Source organism: Aquarana catesbeiana, linkage group LG01 (assembly GCF_042186555.1).
Source record: "Aquarana catesbeiana isolate 2022-GZ linkage group LG01, ASM4218655v1, whole genome shotgun sequence".
NCBI classification, from domain to species: Eukaryota; Metazoa; Chordata; class Amphibia; order Anura; family Ranidae; genus Aquarana; species Aquarana catesbeiana.
The window spans coordinates 17,225,813-17,245,284 of NC_133324.1; the positions used below are offsets into that span (position 1 = coordinate 17,225,813).

General features: G+C 40.2%; 1 protein-coding gene across 1 annotated transcript in view; it reads left to right on the forward strand.

The window, feature by feature from the left end:
• Positions 1–5,794: 5,794 nt before the first annotated feature.
• Positions 5,795–19,472, forward strand: part of LOC141130151 (uncharacterized) — a 32,917-nt gene continuing 19,239 nt past the window's right edge. The window contains exons 1-3 of the mRNA XM_073618103.1: positions 5,795–6,040; positions 12,438–12,728; positions 14,529–14,798. Coding sequence (XP_073474204.1) covers positions 5,953–6,040; positions 12,438–12,728; positions 14,529–14,798 — 649 coding nt within the window. The 5' untranslated portion in view covers positions 5,795–5,952. The remainder of the gene's footprint in view (positions 6,041–12,437; positions 12,729–14,528; positions 14,799–19,472) is intronic.

Consider the following 19,472-nt stretch of genomic DNA (forward strand, 5'->3'; position numbering starts at 1 on the left):
TGCAACGTTGTACTCATATGACATTTTTATGATTTTCTTCATACAAATTGAGCGTGCTATTTAGTCACCACTGGGGTTTTTTTTTTTTTGCTAAACAAGCAAAAAAAGACTGAAAATTTTGAAAAAAAAATGATATTTTGTTATAAAATTTTGCAAACAGGTAATTTTTCTCCTTCACTGATGGGCACTGATGAGGCTGCACTGATGGGCACTGATAGGTACTGATCAGGAGGCACTGATGAGGTGGCATTGATGGGCAATGATAGGTGGCACGGAGAGGTGGCACTGATAGGCAGCACTGAAGGGCACTGATAGGCGGCACTGGTGGGCACTGTTAAGGAGGTACTGATGAGGTGGCACTGATAGGCGGCACTGGTGGGCACTGATCAGGAGGCACTGATGAGGTGGCATTGATGGGCAATGATAGGTGGCACGGAGAGGTGGCACTGATATGCAGCACTGAAGGGCACTGATAGGTGGCACTGGTGAGCACTGATAATCAGCACTGGTGGCCATTGATCAGGAGGCACTGATGAGGTGGCATTGGTGGGCACTGATCAGGAGGCACTGAGGTGGCATTGATGGGCAATGATAGGTGGCACAAAGAGGTGGCACTGATATGCAGCACTGAAGGGCACTGATAGGCGGCACTGGTGAGCACTGATAATCAGCACTGGTGGGCATTGATCAGGAGGAACTGATGAGGTGGCATTGGTGGGCACTGATCAGGAGGCACTGAGGTGGCATTGATGGGCACTGATAGGCAGCACTGAAGGGCACTGATAGGCGGCACTGGTGGGCACTGATCAGGAGGCACTGATAGGCAGCACTGGTGGGCACTGATCAGGAGGCACTGATGAGGTGGCATTGATGGGCACAGAGAGGTGGCACTGATATGCAGCACTGAAGGGCACTGGTGAGCACTGATAATCGGCACTGGTGGGCATTGATCGGGAGGCACTGATTGGCATCACTAATGGGCACTGATTACCAGTACTGATGGGCAATGATAGATGACACTGGTGGGCACTGATTGGCAGCACTGAGGGGCACTGATTACCAGTACTGATGGGCAATGATAGATGGCACTGATAGGTGACACTGGTGGGCACTGATTAGCAGTACTGATGGGCACTGATAGGTGACTGCTGGGGAAGAGAAAGAGGAAGGTATTGCTGCTGACTGGTGTGTTTAGTAAATACAGGGAAATGTATCATGCAACGTTACAATGTATCAGGGTATTCTACAACACTGGGAAGTATTTGGATGTTTGTAGCATATAAGATTTCATGCACACAGACTTATGGAAATAAGAACATAGCAGAAAAATCTCCTCTAATGTTACAATATGTATGTGTATTTCTGCACGTATGGCATTTGAGCGTAAATGCATTTCACCATCAGAAAAACACAGAATTGTTGACATTTTTGCAGATTTATTAAAAAAGAAAAACTGAAATATCACATGGTCCTAAGTATTCAGACCCTTTGCTCAGTATTTAGTAGAAGCCCCTTTTGATCTAATACAGCCATGAGTCTTTTTGGGAAAGATGAAACAAGTTTTTCACACCTGGATTTGGGGATCCTCTGCCATTCCTCCTTTCAGAATACTTTCCGTCCCCACTGTATATATATATATGTGTGTGTGTGTATGTATGTACTGTATGTATGTATGCACACCTCCCAACTTTGTGAGATGGGAATGAGGGACACCTATCAGCAAAAGTATGCAGGCTTAGGACACACCCCCTTCCACGCCCCCTTAAAGGAGAATTGTGCAAAAAAACAAGATTGGTTGAACCCACAAGTGCTTTTTTACCACTACAATTCCTTTATATCGGCTTTTGGAATTTACAAATGCAGCAATTTAGAAATCAGATGAAAGGTTTAGCCCTGGAAAACACTTTTTGATAGATAAAAAGTGCATTTTATATACATCTCTATAGATCAGACCAAAATGAGGGACAAATGAGGAGGAATGAGGGACAGAGGGACATTGCTCCAAATCAGGGACAGTTGGGAGCTATGTGTGTGTACTGTATGTATATGTTTGTACTGTATGTATATATGTGTGCATGTGTGTACTGTATATATGTACTGTATATATGTATGTGTGTACTGTATATATGTGTGCATGTGTGTACTGTATATATGTACTGTATATATGTATGTGTGTACTGTATATATGTACTGTATATATGTATGTGTGTACTGTATATATGTATGTGTGTACTGTATATATGTACTGTATATATGTATGTGTGTACTGTATATATGTATGTGTGTACTGTATATATGTGTGCATGTGTGTACTGTATATATGTACTGTATATATGTATGTGTGTACTGTATATATGTATGTGTGTACTGTATATATGTGTGCATGTGTGTACTGTATATATGTACTGTATATATGTATGTGTGTACTGTATATATGTACTTAATAAATAAGGGAAATTAATCCCGCGCTATCTGTTATGGAAGAGGCTAAGGGTGGAAAAGCCGCATACACCGATAAGGTAAACACCTGACCTTTTAGATAAATGTATATGAGTAGGTGGTGCTGCGCTGATCCTTAGTGTAGAAACAGGTGAACATAAAATAATAGAATAATAATAATAAATGCGCTAGGTAAAAAAGTGGTGAAATAACATAAACGTGAAGGATAATGTGTATGACAAAAATTAAAAATTTTTTTTAAATGTTCAATATCTTCAATAGTGCATAGAGAATGGCATAAGTATACTCAAATAAAATATCACTTCAATCACCTAAAAATAAAATCCACATAGTTACAATACAATGACGTGATACTATCAAAGCACCAGTGACTAGCTCTGAATTTAAAAAAGAATAAGGTGCATAGTAAACGTACATTTATACTTGGACCAGCGAAATGTATAGATGAAGTCACGTGGTGTGACGTCACGGGTAGGGACGAGACAGGCTGCAAACACAAACAGAGGCACACGAGCTCGCTGCTCGTTGGATTGTTACCACTGCTTCTCAATTTTTATGTGAGTACCTGTATTTTTACAATAAAGAGTGTTACTTTTTAAACTGGATTACACTATTTGGCTTCTCTTCTGCCGATTACCCCCTATGAATACAACCCCCCTGCATTACACCTGAGGGAACTCCAACCCAGGATCCAGGATAGAGAGGGACGCGCTGGAACCCATAGGCGGACGCCCTTAACAGCTCTTTTGTTACCTGCTTTTGCCCCATTACCTGAAGGTAAGGGGCTATTACCCACCAAAGTGTCTAGCACACGAAGAAAACACTTGATGTGATTCACCCCAGCACTCTAACTGCAACGTGTGCATGCCAGGACGTTGCTGTCACAACCACACACAAGGATTGTTCTTGTGCATCATATGAATGCGTTCCCTAGCACTTTAATTGCAACGTGTGCATGTTAGCACATTGCTGTCACATTTTATTTAAAGGACTTTTCTTTTTATGTTTTCTATGTAAAATAGTATTTTTTCTCATTTTTTATAAAAAACTTTTTACCTTCTTTCATTATTTGATGTCAGCATGCACAATATGCACTTTATATAGAAACAGTTAGCTACCACTCCTTCAATTTTGAGTTGCACATAGCGCCTTTTGTCCGCACTATACATTTCGCTGGTCCAAGTATAAATGTACGTTTACTATGCACCTTATTCTTTTTTAAATTCAGAGCTAGTCACTGGTGCTTTGATAGTATCACGTCATTGTATTGTAATTATGTGGATTTTATTTTTAGGTGATTAAAGTGATATTTTATTTGAGTATACTTATGCCATTCTCTATGCACTATTGAAGATATTGAACATTTAAAAAAAATTTTTAATTTTTGTCATACACATTATCCTTCACGTTTATGTTATTTCACCACTTTTTTACCTAGCGCATTTATTATTATTATATATGTACTGTATATATGTATGTGTGTACTGTATATATGTGTGCATGTGTGTACTGTATATATGTACTGTATATATGTATGTGTGTACTGTATATATGTACTGTATATATGTATGTGTGTACTGTATATATGTACTGTATATATGTATGTGTGTACTGTATATATGTACTGTATATATGTGTGTGCATATATGTATATATGTATATATGTACTGTATATATGTGTGTACTGTATATATGTACTGTATATATGTGTGCATGTGTGTACTGTATATATGTACTGTATATATGTATGTGTGTACTGTATATATGTACTGTATATATGTATGTGTGTACTGTATATATGTACTGTATATATGTATGTGTGTACTGTATATATGTACTGTATATATGTGTGTGCATATATGTATATATGTACTGTATATATGTGTGTACTGTATATATGTACTGTATATATGTATGTGTGTAGTGTATATATGTACTGTATATATGTATGTGTGTACTGTATATATGTACTGTATATATGTGTGCATGTGTGTACTGTATATATGTACTGTATATATGTATGTGTGTACTGTATATATGTACTGTATATATGTATGTGTGTACTGTATATATGTACTGTATATATGTGTGTGCATATATGTATATATGTACTGTATATATGTGTGTACTGTATATATGTACTGTATATATGTGTGTGCATATATGTATATAGGTATATATGTACTGTATATATGTGTGTACTGTATATATGTACTGTATATATGTATGTGTGTAGTGTATATATGTACTGTATATATGTATGTGTGTACTGTATATATGTACTGTATATATGTGTGCATGTGTGTACTGTATATATGTACTGTATATATGTATGTGTGTACTGTATATATGTACTGTATATATGTATGTGTGTACTGTATATATGTACTGTATATATGTATGTGTGTACTGTATATATGTACTGTATATATGTGTGTGCATATATGTATATATGTACTGTATATATGTGTGTACTGTATATATGTACTGTATATATGTATGTGTGTACTGTATATATGTACTGTATATATGTATGTGTGTACTGTATATATGTACTGTATATATGTGTGCATGTGTGTACTGTATATATGTACTGTATATATGTATGTGTGTACTGTATATATGTACTGTATATATGTATGTGTGTACTGTATATATGTACTGTATATATGTGTGTGCATGTATGTATATATGTATATATGTACTGTATATATGTGTGTACTGTATATATGTACTGTATATATGTATGTGTGTACTGTATATATGTACTGTATATATGTGTGTGCATATATGTATATATGTATATATGTACTGTATATATGTGTGTACTGTATATATGTACTGTATATATGTGTGTGCATATATGTATATATGTATATATGTACTGTATATATGTGTGTACTGTATATATGTACTGTATATATGTATGTGTGTACTGTATATATGTACTGTATATATGTATGTGTGTACTGTATATATGTACTGTATATATGTATGTGTGTACTGTATATATGTGTGTACTGTATATATGTATGTGTGTACTGTATATATGTACTGTATATATGTGTGTACTGTATGTACTGTATATATGTATATATGTGTGTACTGTATGTATATATATGTTTGTCAACATTGCCTGCAGCTGTGCATAACTTTCATTTCAATAACATATTGGGTGTTGTTATTACTAGAAGATGACGCATCAAGAGTCCTCCACAAAGTGTTGATAATTATCTGTGGACGGGGAATTCACTCTTCAGCACCAGAAGTGATTACCATATCAGTGACCATAACAGGAAATCATGTGAGGCTCTCTCCTCCTCCTCACCTCACATGCCCAGACCCATTCACTGTGTGTAGTCAATGAGATTACATCAGGCCTGTGGGTGTCACTGAGCACCCCCATCCCCATCCCTCCCTCCTGACCAATCAAAACTCCAGACCTCCTGTGCATTCCTCCAGTCTCTGAGGTTGCATCAGCAGCACCAGTGGATGTCTCTGCAGAGTCCCCCCAATCCCTGCACCATGAAGACCCCCCTGATCCTCCTGATATCCCTGACCACCCTCTACACAGCTACAGGTGAGATCTGCCAGTGTGGAGGGGGCACTGCCTGGTCTGCTGGGACACTGATCATCACTATGTTGGGAGCAATCATCTTTATTTTAGGGAGCAATGATTTTTATGTTGGGGAACAATGCCAGCCTTGTAGGAAATTGCTGGCCAATGAAAGAGCCGGAAATAAAACTCTGCTGGGGAGGATGGAGATATTTTCTGCAGGCTATGTTTGATAAATACAGGGAATGTAGCATGCAGTGTTACAATGTATCAGGCTGTGTTTGATAAATACAGGGAATGTAGCATGCAGTTTACAATGTATCAGGTTGTGTGTAGTAAATACAGGGCATGCAGTTTACAATGTATCAGGTTGTGTGTAGTAAATACAGGGCATGCAGTTTACAATGTATCAGGTTGTGTGTAGTAAATACAGGGCATGCAGTTTACAATGTATCAGGTTGTGTGTAGTAAATACAGGGCATGCAGTTTACAATGTATCAGGTTGTGTGTAGTAAATACAGGGCATGCAGTTTACAATGTATCAGGCTGTGTGTAGTAAATACAGAGAATGTAGCATGCAGTTTACAATGTATCAGGTTGTGTGTAGTAAATACAGAGAATGTAGCATGCAGTTTACAATGTATCAGGCTGTGTGTAGTAAATACAGGGCATGCAGTTTACAATGTATCAGGTTGTGTGTAGTAAATACAGAGAATGTAGCATGCAGTTTACAATGTATCAGGCTGTGTGTAGTAAATACAGGGCATGCAGTTTACAATGTATCAGGCTGTGTGTAGTAAATACAGAGAATGTAGCATGCAGTTTACAATGTATCAGGCTGTGTGTAGTAAATACAGGGCATGCAGTGTTACAATGTATCAGGTTGTCACACAACTTTAGGAAGTCAGAGAATGACTGTAGATGTGGCTGAGCTGTGCTGCTGTAGAAATAAGAAATCCCGCCATGCTCAGACTGGTCATGCTGGACCTTGTAGTTCTACAGTGACAGTCGGCGTACTCTTGCGTAGTATATTGTACATGACTTTGTAACATCATGTGATTTAAATGCCTCCCCTGTCATATGGCCACTTCCCAGCATGCCTTCCTCTTTATGTTAATCCCTCCTACAATATAATACTAACATTTCATACAATGTAATCAGACAATTGTGATCTGGGTGTATGTGAAGTGATACACTTTGTATATAAAGTATCATAGAGCTCCTCGTGTCCATTCTTGTGCACAATGTATATCGCCCAACACTTGGAATTTACACCTTTATGGTTCACGTGAAATCCCCCCTCCCCCATCCTATATTCTTAAATAGGATTACATCAGCTGCTACAGCCAAGCGGAGTTGGCTCTTCTCCTCCTGCACCCCAATACTGACCAGTCCCAGAATGACCCCCCTTTTACTCCTGTTTACAGTGATGAGAGCCAGCTGGACCACAGGGGAGAGTTGCAATGTAAATTCCCATGAACTGCAATCTATATATAGTGTGAGTGTATAGGCTGCCATAGGAGTAACTGAGTAAAATAACTTTATATATACCTCTTCGCAATTTTTTTTTTATTTGGGGAGGGGGGGATTGATGTAGCACACAGATGTCCTAGGTAGAAGACTACGGAAAGGTTGTAGGTGGTGCGGAGGGTTGTAAGAAGCCTGGATAGAAAGGGGGGGGGGGGTGCATGGAATGAGCTGTAGTACTAAGGGCAGATAATCAAATTTGTTTCTTAGAGCACAGAAGGGTTGTAGATAGTGTGGGGGCTGCATAGAGCCTTGAAAGAGGGTTCAGTAGAATTTAGGATTTCTAGGGGTTCTTGAATCTCGATAATAGAGGATGGCCCATTAGGGAGTATTGAGCAGCTCTATACTATCTAGGAAACAAAAGAAGACCAAAGTATTCAATGTGTTCTCAACTTTAAGGCTCGATTCACATCTATGCATGTTGCTTTTGAGCGTTTTTGGAGGTTTTTTTGTGATGCTTGCCACGTTTTTGAGCAGCGTTTTTGCCGCGTTTTTTTTTTTTACATTTTTTTTTACTGTATACAGTTAAAAAAAAAAACCGGCAAAAACGCAAAACGCATCAAAAACGCTGTAAAAACGATGCAAAAACGTTGCAAAAACGCTACACTTGCGTTTTTGATGCTTGTCCATTGAATTCTATTACATGCAAAATGCTGCATTTTGCATGAAAAAAGTCCCTGACCCTTTCCAAAAATGCAGAGGTACAAAAATTGATGTGAACATGTTCTATAGGAACCCATGTTAAAAAATTCCCATGCATTTCTGCAAAATGCAAAATGCATCAAAAAATGCGCTAGTGTGAATGGAGCCTAAAGCTGTGTCTTCAGCTGGTGGACTTACCCTGTGGTGAGCTTTTCGGCTGCCCACACCAGGGCATGTAGCAAAGTCTTCCCCTACTTGGAAGGTACTAGTGATCTACTGGTACAAAACCTGCCTGAAAGCCACCCCATTCCTTTGGCAATGCTGTGGATTAAAGGCCAGCTTAAATGTGGCTTGACCAAAACCTGCCTCGCCGTTGGGGCAGTGCTGTGGGCTAGAGGCCAGCTGAAACATGGCCTGACTAAAATCAGCCCCATCACTGGGGAACCACTGTGGAATAGAGGCCAGGTGGAACATGGCCTGACTAAAATCAGCCCCATCACTGGGGAACCACTGTGGATTAGAGGCCAGGTGGAACATGGCCTGACTAAAATCAGCCCCATCACTGGGGAACCACTGTGGATTAGAGGCCAGGTGGAACATGGCCTGACTAAAATCAGCCCCATCACTGCGGAACCACTGTGGAATAGAGGCCAGGTGGAACATGGCCTGACTAAAATCAGCCCCATCACTGGGGAACCACTGTGGATTAGAGGCCAGGTGGAACATGGCCTGACTAAAATCAGCCCCATCACCGGGGAACCACTGTGGAATAGAGGCCAGGTGGAACATGGCCTGACTAAAATCAGCCCCATCACTGGGGAACCACTGTGGAATAGAGGCCAGGTGGAACATGGCCTGACTAAAATCAGCCCCATCACTGGGGAACCACTGTGGAATAGAGGCCAGGTGGAACATGGCCTGACTAAAATCAGCCCCATCACTAGGGAACCACTGTGGATTAGAGGCCAGGTGGAACATGCCATTGTAAAGTTTCTGTGCCCAAGCAGCTGGAAGAATAGGATGGGTGGGTCTGTAGCTATCCAGATATGCCATCTCTATATCTGATGGGTATGAAGCTGGTTGGTTCTTGAGAGCCGTAAAGTACCCATGTGCTGAAACAAACCAGAATTCCATTAGCACAATTAAAGATACAATGCCCGAGGATTGTATAGAACCTAAAGGAGGACATGTGGTAAAGTCTTGACACCACAGCCTGACCATCTTTTCTTCAACCCCCAGTGATTAAAACTTGTGCAATTGATCATATGATCCACTGCAACAGAAGTTGATTGGTAAGAAGCCTAGATGCCTCCATTCTTGGCCTGACTTACGGTAAAGAAAAATGGGAAAATAATATACAAACAAGATTTGAACTCATCTTGGCTCCAGTAATAAAAGTCCCGGGTAGTTTGTGTCCAGCTGTTCCTTTTGTGTGAGGACTCCTTGGCTGCTGTTTTGTCCCCTTGACTATAATTTTGCCACTTACCTTCATAGCTCCACCAATGACAACCAGTGAACTCCCAATAAAGCATTAATAATCCAGGACAGAACATTAATAATCCAGGACAGAACATTAATAATCCAGGACAGAAGTAATTTTTGAGGGAGCAATGGTAGCTAGGGTGGCTGTAGTCATCCAGATGTTCCATCTTGGTATCCTTTGGATATAAAGCTGGTCGGCTCTTGAGGTCCACAGAGGGTTCAGATGCCAAAAGAAACCAAAATCACATTGGAACATTTTTTCTTAAAGATACAAAGGCTGAGAATTGTGTGGGGCCCTTTGAAGGACATGTTGTAGAGTTCCTGATAGGTGGTGGTGCTGGTAATCCATGGGGTAGGTTTGGTGCTCGGTTGTGAAGCAGAATTCAGGTTTTCTGTAGTCAGAACTCTTCGTGTTTGCTGTGTCTCAGGGACTTTCCAGCCTTGCTGTGTCTCAGGGACTTTCCAGCCTCGCTGTGTCCTCTGGAAGTCTGTTTGTTCTTGAAGTTGCCAACGCCCAGTGTGATCTCATCACATAACTGAGCCGTTTAACAGGTTCTTCATTTCTTCAAGGAACCTTTTCTGTAAGGGATAAAGATCTAAATCAATAGAGCCTTGTCATGTAGTCACGCCTCCTCCACAACATGTTGCAGTTAGGCTTTTTTTATTTAAAAAGGAGTATTTAATTTAAACTGTGAAAATGCATTTATATTAGTATAATATATAAATAGAAAAAATAAATAAATATTATAGCTTTTCATTAGGAATGCACCGATACCAGTTTTGTAAGACCAAGAAGGAGTACAAATACTTTTTCTCAAGTACTCGCCGGTACCAATTACCACTACCTATTTTGCCCTTGGATGCATTTATTTTTTTACGGTTCACACCAGTGCGATTTATCATGCAATCTGACAGTTCAACATCGCACCCTATATACGATTTCATTGCGACTTGCATTGACTTCTGTTAAATAAAGTTGCAAGCCGCAATGGGATCGAAGGTCCAAATTGCACTGATCTGCAGGTTTGAAGTTGTGCTACTTCAGTGCTATTTCAAGGCCCCAGATCACCGCGATTTGGATCTCCGATTTGATTGCGGCTTGCAACTTTATTTAACAGAAATCAATGCAAGTTGCAATGAAATTGAAAAAAAAAAAAAAGTAGTATTAGCCCCGGTTCACGCTGAGTGCGGCTTTGAAATCGTGCTACTTCAGCGTGATTTCAAAGCCTCCAGTCAGTGTGATTTCATGTGTGGCCTGCCGACATCTGTGCGATTTCATGCAAGTTCAATCGTCAAAAATTAGTGCAGGAACCTTTTTCAAAATGGTATATAGAGAAAGCTAGTGCTCCAAGGCAACGGCTATAATCAAATGCTTTTTATTAACCATTTAAGGACCCGGAAGGATTTTCCCCCATAATGACCAGGCCATTTTTTGCGATACGGCACTGCGTCGCTTTAACTGGCTATTGCGCGGTCGAGCGACGCTGTACCCAAATAAAATTGACGTCCTTTTTTTCCAACAAATAGAGCTTTATTTTCGTGGTATTTGATCACCTCTGCAGTTTTTATTTTTTGTGCTATAAACAAAGAGCGATAATTTTGAAAAAAAAAAAAATTTTTTTCTACTTTTTGATATGATACATATCTCAAAAAAATTATAAAAAAACAAATGTATTCATCAGTTTAGGCCAATATATATATAATCTCCTACATATTTTTGGTTAAAAAAAAATCGCATTAGGCGTATATTGATTGGTTTGCGCAAAAGTTATTGCATCTGCAAACTACGGGATTGATTTGGGGACTTTTATTTTTTTTAATTGTTTTTACTGGTAATGGCAGCGATCTACAATTTACAGCAGGACTGCGACATTGCGGCGGACAAATCTGTCCCCAAATGACACTTTTTGGGGACCAGTGACATTATTACATTGATCAGTGCTAAAAAAAAAAAAAGCACTGATCAATGTAAAAATGACACCGGCAGGGAAGGGGTTAACACTAGGGGGCTATCAAGGGGTTAACTGTGTTCCCTGTGTGTGTTCTAACTGTAGGAGGGATGGGCTGGCAGGGACGTGACAGATCACTATTCCCGATGACTGGGAATAGTAGATCTCTGTCATGTCATCTGTCAGAATGGGGATCTGCCTTGTTTACAAAGGCAGATCCCCATTCTACCTTTTGTGCTAGGCGATATTGGGTCGCCGGCAGACATCGAGTCCGCCCGACCCTTGGGCACCCACCCGCAACCGCGCGAGCCGATGTACAATGATGGCGATTCGTGCAGAAGAGCCAACCTGCTGCACTAAGCGGTTAAAGTTTGTGTAGTACAGTCATGTAAGGATCCGGTGTGTTTTCAGCCGCCAGGCCTTAATCATGAGCTCTAGTAACATTTCACTTTTTTTTTTTTACTTGCAAAATGCTCAATTTAGGCTTGAAGATTACTTGAAAGGAGAGGACGAGCTCATCTTGTGTTACTCTACCCTCTCCTTCTATCAGCATGCTCCATGTTAGCATATAAGGACTACAGCACAACTGACTCTGTGTGCTGTTTTTCCCTTTACCAATCTGAGCCCTGCTGTACAGGCATTCAAGAGGCTGGCACCAGGTCAAATTCAGGTACTTACATTGCTTGCATAAAAAAAAAAGAAATACTTGTAATGATTATAGAGCTGCATTAGTTATTGCTTTATATCTGTTTGGAGTTCAGCTTTAACTCTTCAGCATCCACCAAACACTGAAATACCTGTTCTCTTATTTATTTCTGCAGGGGATGAAGGTATGGAGATTCACAATCTATTTAAAGCAATTGGCTCATCTGTGTCCTTTCCCAAAGTGAAGATTGATAATTTCACATTTTATGACTTGAGAAGAACCAATGGACCTGTTGTAGTGACATGTCATGGTGACTGCACTGTACGGGATCCGTACACCCAACGTGGCCACTTCTACCAACACAATGGGACATTCCTGCTGACTCAGCTAAGAAAGGAGGACAGCGGGATCTTTGCGTACGAAGTCAACTTCACATTGAAGGGACAGGTCCATCTCCAGGTGATGGGTGAGTGTGGTATATGGGTGCCAGTCGTGCTATATGAAGAGGCTAGCAAAACAAAACTGAAGCTTAAACTCTGATCAAATTATAAAAAATGGCTATCGGTAGCCCCTTGCTATCTGGGTTCTAATAAGCTTGTGTAGCACCCGGGAGTTTAGGCAGAAATGCTCCTCACAAATGTACTTGCCAGGAGTAGTTACTCTGGTCAACTGTTAGAGATCTATTGATTTATTCGTAAGTTTGGCTTTGTTGAACTTTTCTCTTCTACCACTAGGTGGCCGGGCACTTGGTATTAAATATGAGAAGGGCAACTCAAGGTCAGGTTATGGGTATATGGGGTATCTCAGCCTATGGGCAGGGGTTTTCTTGAACCCCTTGACCTGCTGGGGGCACCTATATATTTAGGTGGAGTCAGGTGATCTATGTTCTGTGCGTCGTGTTGCCCCGGGTTGCTAGGCCAGAGATTGGGCCTATCCTGGGGGCATCTGGCTGCTAGGCTGTCTGAGGGTCTATCTAAAATCAAGAGGGCAGCGCAGGGTTGGGATTGCGGGTTGCAGTCCAACCATAAATGACGGATCTGCCGGCCAGAGAACCTGTCCTGAACGGAGGTAAAGGGGAAGCTGTCGCCACTAACGGACCAACCACCTTATTACCAGGAACCACAGCGAGTAACTGAAGCAAGTACCGGAGCAGTATTCTCACCGAACGGGCACAGTGGAGAATCGGAAAACTTCAGTGGGTATCAAGTCAGGGACCCACCCAGCAGAGGTGACACTTGCAGAGCAGCCTTGTGTATCAAGCCAGGGAACGAGCAGGCCAATGGGGGTGAAGCTTGAGAAGTATCTGGAGTGCCAAGCTAGGGACCCAGCGGAGAGGCGGGGGGGGGGGTGACGCTTGAGGAAGATACCACCGTGAAGATTGGAGGAACTCAAGGGATTCAGTGGCAGTGAATCAGAGGGTCTAGTGAGAGACCAGGAGCTCAGTGTATGGAAGAACTACAAGGAGAAGTTGTAGTGAGAGTGAAAGAACTGTTACACTTTGTGTTAGGAACTGTTAAAGACTGTTGCCATGGGAGACAGCCATAGGTGTGCGCAGCCTCTTGCATTAGGGTGTGCACCCCAAAGCTCAAATACATATGCATGTGTATATGTACTGATGGTGTCAGTAGGGCAGTGGACAGTATAATTTTGTTAATTTTCTTTTCCCAAAATTTTTGGGCTTGTGTAACATTTTTTTTGGGGAGGGATGAAATATCAGTGGTCTAAACAGGGGGGAATATGCAGCACACAAGGCAATTAGGGTGTGCCCAGGCACACCTGGCACACCCTGTGCGCACGCCTATGGAGACAGCATTCCTACACATGCAGATGTGGCGTCTTGCTGGAGGCCTTTCCCTGCACGGCTGTCCTCCTATTGAAGTCTCGGAGTCTACTAATTGAACTTGCAACTACTCAAGGGTGTCCTGGCCCTAACCCTCTTTCCCCTATAAAAGTTTGTAAGAGAAATAAACATCTCTTTTGCATTGTCTGGCGCCCAATAACTTTCACCTTGGCATTCACCATGCCTCACAACCCGCCATATACAGAATGTCAGCTATCTCCGGCCCTGGAGGTTCTCATTTAGACTGAAGGAGGCTTGGAGACCTTGCTACACTTGTTCAAGCGTTATTAGACCCAAAAGCAAACATTTATTATATTGCAGCTTACCAATTCTTAGATGTGATGGCTGCATTTGTTTTCTTTTTAGGTTTTCTTTCTTCTGTTTTCATCCGGTGATCCTGCCAGTAAGTAATTTTTGTTTCTGCAGCTCCGGTGTTGGAACCGGTCTTGAAACAGGAAGTGAGAGAAAACGGAACCCAATGCCGGGTCACCATCACATGCCAAGCCAAGGGCGACGGTTCGCTCAGCTTCACGATTCGAAGGAACGATAAGATTTTCCATAATGTCACCAGCACAGACAACTCCATCTCTCTGTCTATGGATGGCTGGGATCCAGAAACGTCTGGTAGATTCTTCTGTAATGTGACAAATGCGGTCAGCTTCAACACATCTTCAGCGATTGAACTGCCACCTCCAGGTACATTACATTATAGAATGTCGTAACGGCCAGAGCGCTAATGATCTGCAGACTGCACTAATAGGAAATTAAAATGTTTCATTTTTTCAAATGTTTTCAATTTTTTTTTTTACTATTTATATGAAATTGCTTTTTTTTTTTTTTTTTTTTTTACAAATAAAGATTTAATTAGGCATACACTAGAGCTGCACAACTAATCGTTAAAAATTCTAATCCAAAAAAAATTGCTTTTGAAAGACCGGCGCTGTGCAGATACAGTGTGACATAAAATATTGCAATGATCTCCATTTTATTCCCTAGAGCAGGGATATGCAATTAGCGGACCTCCAGCTGTTGCAAAACAACAAGTCCCATCATGCCTCTGCCTCTGGGTGCCATGCTCATGGCTGTCAGAGTCTTGCTATGCCTCATGGGACTTGTAGTTCTGCAACAGCTGGAGGTCCGCTAATTGCATATCCCTGCTCTAGGGTCTCTGCTAAAAAAAATATATCGTATATATAATGTTTGGGGATTTTAAGAAATTTTCTAGCAAAAAATACTGATTTTCACTTGTAAGCAACAAGTGTCAAAAAAAGTTTAGTCTTTAAGTGGTTAAATTTCCCTCCTTTACAGACCGAAGTTCATTCCTTTGATCTAAAAGAACCAAGAGATACATTGTTTCTCTTTATCGCTGTTGATAAACATTTTCCTGCTGAGTTTTTTTTTCGTTTTCTTTTGACAGCTCAGAGAAGGCTCTGCACTTGTTTAACCGCATGGCGACCAGCCGCCGCAGATGTACTGCGGCAACATGGCTGCGCGAATCGCCGTCATGTTACGTCGGAAATAGAGGGCCATCAGGGGGTGCGTGCGCGCCCCCTGCTCGCCCACGGAGCTGATGCGTGTGCCCGGCGGTCGCGGGCACTGCCGTGCTCCCGCGATCGCTCGGGGCACACCGAGAACCGGGGATCTGTGTGTGTAAACGCACAGTTTCCAGTTCTCTGAGGGGAGAATAGACAGATCGTCTGTTCATACAAAGTATGAACAGCGATCTGTCATCTCCCCTGCACAGTCCCCTCCCCCCTTCAGTTAGAACACACACTAGGACACACTTAACCCCTTCACTGCCCCCTAATGGTTAACCCTTCACTGCCAGTGATATTTTTACAGTTATTAGTGAAATTTTATAGCACTGATCGCTGTATAAATGACAATGGTCCCAAAAATGTGTCAAAAGTGTCCAATGTGTCCGCCATAATGTCGCAGTCATGATAAAAATCGCAGGTTGCCGCCCTTACTAGTAAAAAAAAAAATAATACTAAAAAGCCATAAAACTATCCCCTATTTTGTAGACGGTAAAACTTTTGCGCAAATATACACTTATAGCGATTTTTTTTTTTTAACCAAAAATATGTAGAAGATTACATATCGGCCTAAACTGAGGAAAACAAATGTTTTTTTATATATTTTTGGGGGATATTTATTATAGCAAAAAGTAAAAAATATTGCGTTTTTTTTTTTCAAAATTGTCGGTCTTTTTTTTGTTTATAGCGCAAAAAATAAAAACCACAGAGGTGATCAAATACCACCAAAAGAAAGCGCTATTTGTGGGGGGAAAAAGTACGTCAATTTTGTTTGGTAGCAACGTCGCACGACCGCGCAATTGTCAGTTAAAGCGCCGCAGTGCCGAATCGCAAAAAGTGCTCTGGTCTTTGGCCAGCCAAATGGTCCAGGGGGCTGAAGCGGTTCACATGAATCGGGTAAATGCCGTATTATAATTGTGAGGGGGGGGGGGGGGGTTGAATCGTGATCACAATTTTTTTAACGATTAATAATGCAGCTCTAATTGTAGGTGATACTTTTCATTGGCTAACTGAACATTATTATTATTATTATTATACAGTATTTATTTAGCGCCAACAGTTTACGTAGCGCTTTACAACTTGAGGGTAGACAGTACAAATACAATACAATTTGATACAGTAGGAATCAGAGGGCCCTGCTCCTTAGAGCTTACAATCTAACATATTTTAGGGTACCAGCTTGAAAAAGAAAACAGTGTTTTTGAAAGCCTACAAGTTAAAATATTTTTAAAAAAGGGACATTTCTGTAAACTTTCAACATTTTGAAATAAAATAATAAAAAATAAATAAATAAAAATAATTAAAGAAATAAAATAAAATAAACATTTTAAAAATACCTAAATCCAAGTTTGATCTAGGTCAGTGCCAGGGTTAGTGTTTGGGTCGAGGTCAAAGGTCAGGGTCAGTATCCTTTGGACAGTTTTCTTTTTTTGTTAACCACATCCTGCCCAGCCTATAGCAGAATGACAGCCGGGCTGTGGTTTCATTATTCTGACTGGGCATCATATGATGTCCAGCAGGATAAGCTGCTCACACAGACCGATCAGTGGTGCCCACAAGTGCCCATCTGTGCCCACCAGGGATGCCAATCCATGCCCACCAGGGCTGCCTATCAGTGCCATCTATCATTGCCCATCAGTGCCACCCATTAGTGCCCATTAGTGCCGCCTATCAGTGCCACCTATCAGTGCCCATATATTTAAAATAAACAAGGTTGGATGATGTTGTCTTACAATATATAGAGACAAACAAACCTAAAACTTTTTTTCTACTTTGATTAGTGTTAGTTTAAAAAAAAAAATATTGTTACTGTAGCTAAAAAGTATAAACTAATGTATATAAAATGTATATTCTGGAACAGAGCATTGCAAATACTTTTTTTTCTTTTTTATATTGTGCTTTTTAAATGCTACAGAAAAAAATAACAAAAAAACGAAAAAAATTGTAATACTATTGGTTAGAAAAAAAAAAAATAAATAAAAAAAACAGAAAAACTTCCTTTACCAGATCAAACTGTGCAGACAAAATGTTAGTTACAGGGTTGAGACAAAGCATTTACCACTGACGGGGTGCTTACAATGATTAGCTTTTATTTATTTATGTAAAACCTTTATCCCAAAAGAAAAGAAAACGTTTTACTGTAACTGCATAAAAATGTTACTTGGAGTCCAGCTTTATTTGTTAGTCAAGTACATATACATCTGGTAGTTTAACATTATCCTCTTCCCAGACTGACAATGAAGCTGTCCAAAGGTGTCCCCATTGCTCCTCTATGTAGAGCAAGGATCCTCAAACTACGGCCCTCCAGCTGTTGCGGAACTACACATCCCATGAGGCATTGTAATACTGACCCCTGATGTAGAGCATAGTCACCCTATAGCAGGAAGTGTGATACTGACTGGATCATCAGATAAAAATTAAGGAAAAAATCCTAAAAAAAAAAAAGCTGCAATATATGACATTGTTAGTTTTAATGCTGGTTAATTTAGGGCTGATTATGGTAAACTAAGGGTTAAAAGGATATTACATAGAAACAATGGGGGTTTTTTTTATAAAAAAAAGAAGTTTGCTTTAGGTGAAATCAGATGTACTTTAAACCTCATCCCTTGATGTGCAGATGAATGAAACAGATCTTAGTTATCAATGTCTAAACAATGTTACTTTGTATCTCTCCATCTCCTGTCTGATCAATGTTTATAAACAATGTTACTTTGTATCTCTCCATCTCCTGTCTGATCAATGTTTATAAACAATGTTACTTTGTATCTCTCCATCCCCTGTCTGATCAATGTTTATAAACAATGTTACTTTGTATCTCATGTAAGAACACTGTTTATAAACACTGTATCGGACAATAATGTTTGTGACAGCAGCAATTGATATAGCTATTGTATTTGCACAGCAGCTTGTGAAGATAAAAGCACAGGAAGTACGACAACCGCCCTGTGTAATGTTATGACATTTTTTTAGTATTGTTCATGCAACTGGTTAAAGTTTATCTGAACACAAAAACAATCATGTCATATTTTGCAGCTTTCCTGTGATTAGATGATGTGACCACATTCGTTTTCTGTTTCATTGTTTTTTTCTTTGTTTCCTGGATGATTCTCCTAGTAACACAGTTCACTTCCTTCTCTAGGGTGACATGGTGACATGGTGAGTGAGCTTTGTCACCCCAGAACAGGAAGTGTAATATTGGTGAAATCTTAAGATTTAAAAAGAGGAAAAAGACTTGCAAAAAGAAAACTAATACAACCACCTCATCTAAGGACCGATGAGCTGCAATATAATTCATTTTTTAGATTTAGATATGTTTTTAAGGTCTTCAACCGCCTCCTCAAAGAAAAAAGGATTGTTGCCTGGATCAACCAATAAATTAATTATATGAGTGGTCGTTTTAACGGGTAAGTATCAGACAATCATGCAGGCAAAAGTCTGCATGCAGTTCCAGATGCCCTATATATCACATAGCAAAAAACAAGAGAAAGAGTTCTCTTAAAGAGGGTCAACCAGGAACACTAGTGTTGATACAAACCAGCTTTATTAATTACCTAATAATATACCAGATTTAAATACAAAAGAAAGTGAAAAAACAGCAATTTAGACTGACGGTTACCATAAACCAATTAAAATAGGACAACGTTGTCACAAGGGGTGATTAAAAACATATGGGAGCCGCGGCTTCACATCCACTCATACACATCATGCACATCTCTAAATTGTAGATAAGGTGTAAAAAGCTAAAGAATATAATGAAAAATTAATAATAAGGCCCTATTAAAGTAACAATTATATATAGCAATTTGGCAAAAAAAAAATTATATTTTGCAAAGTC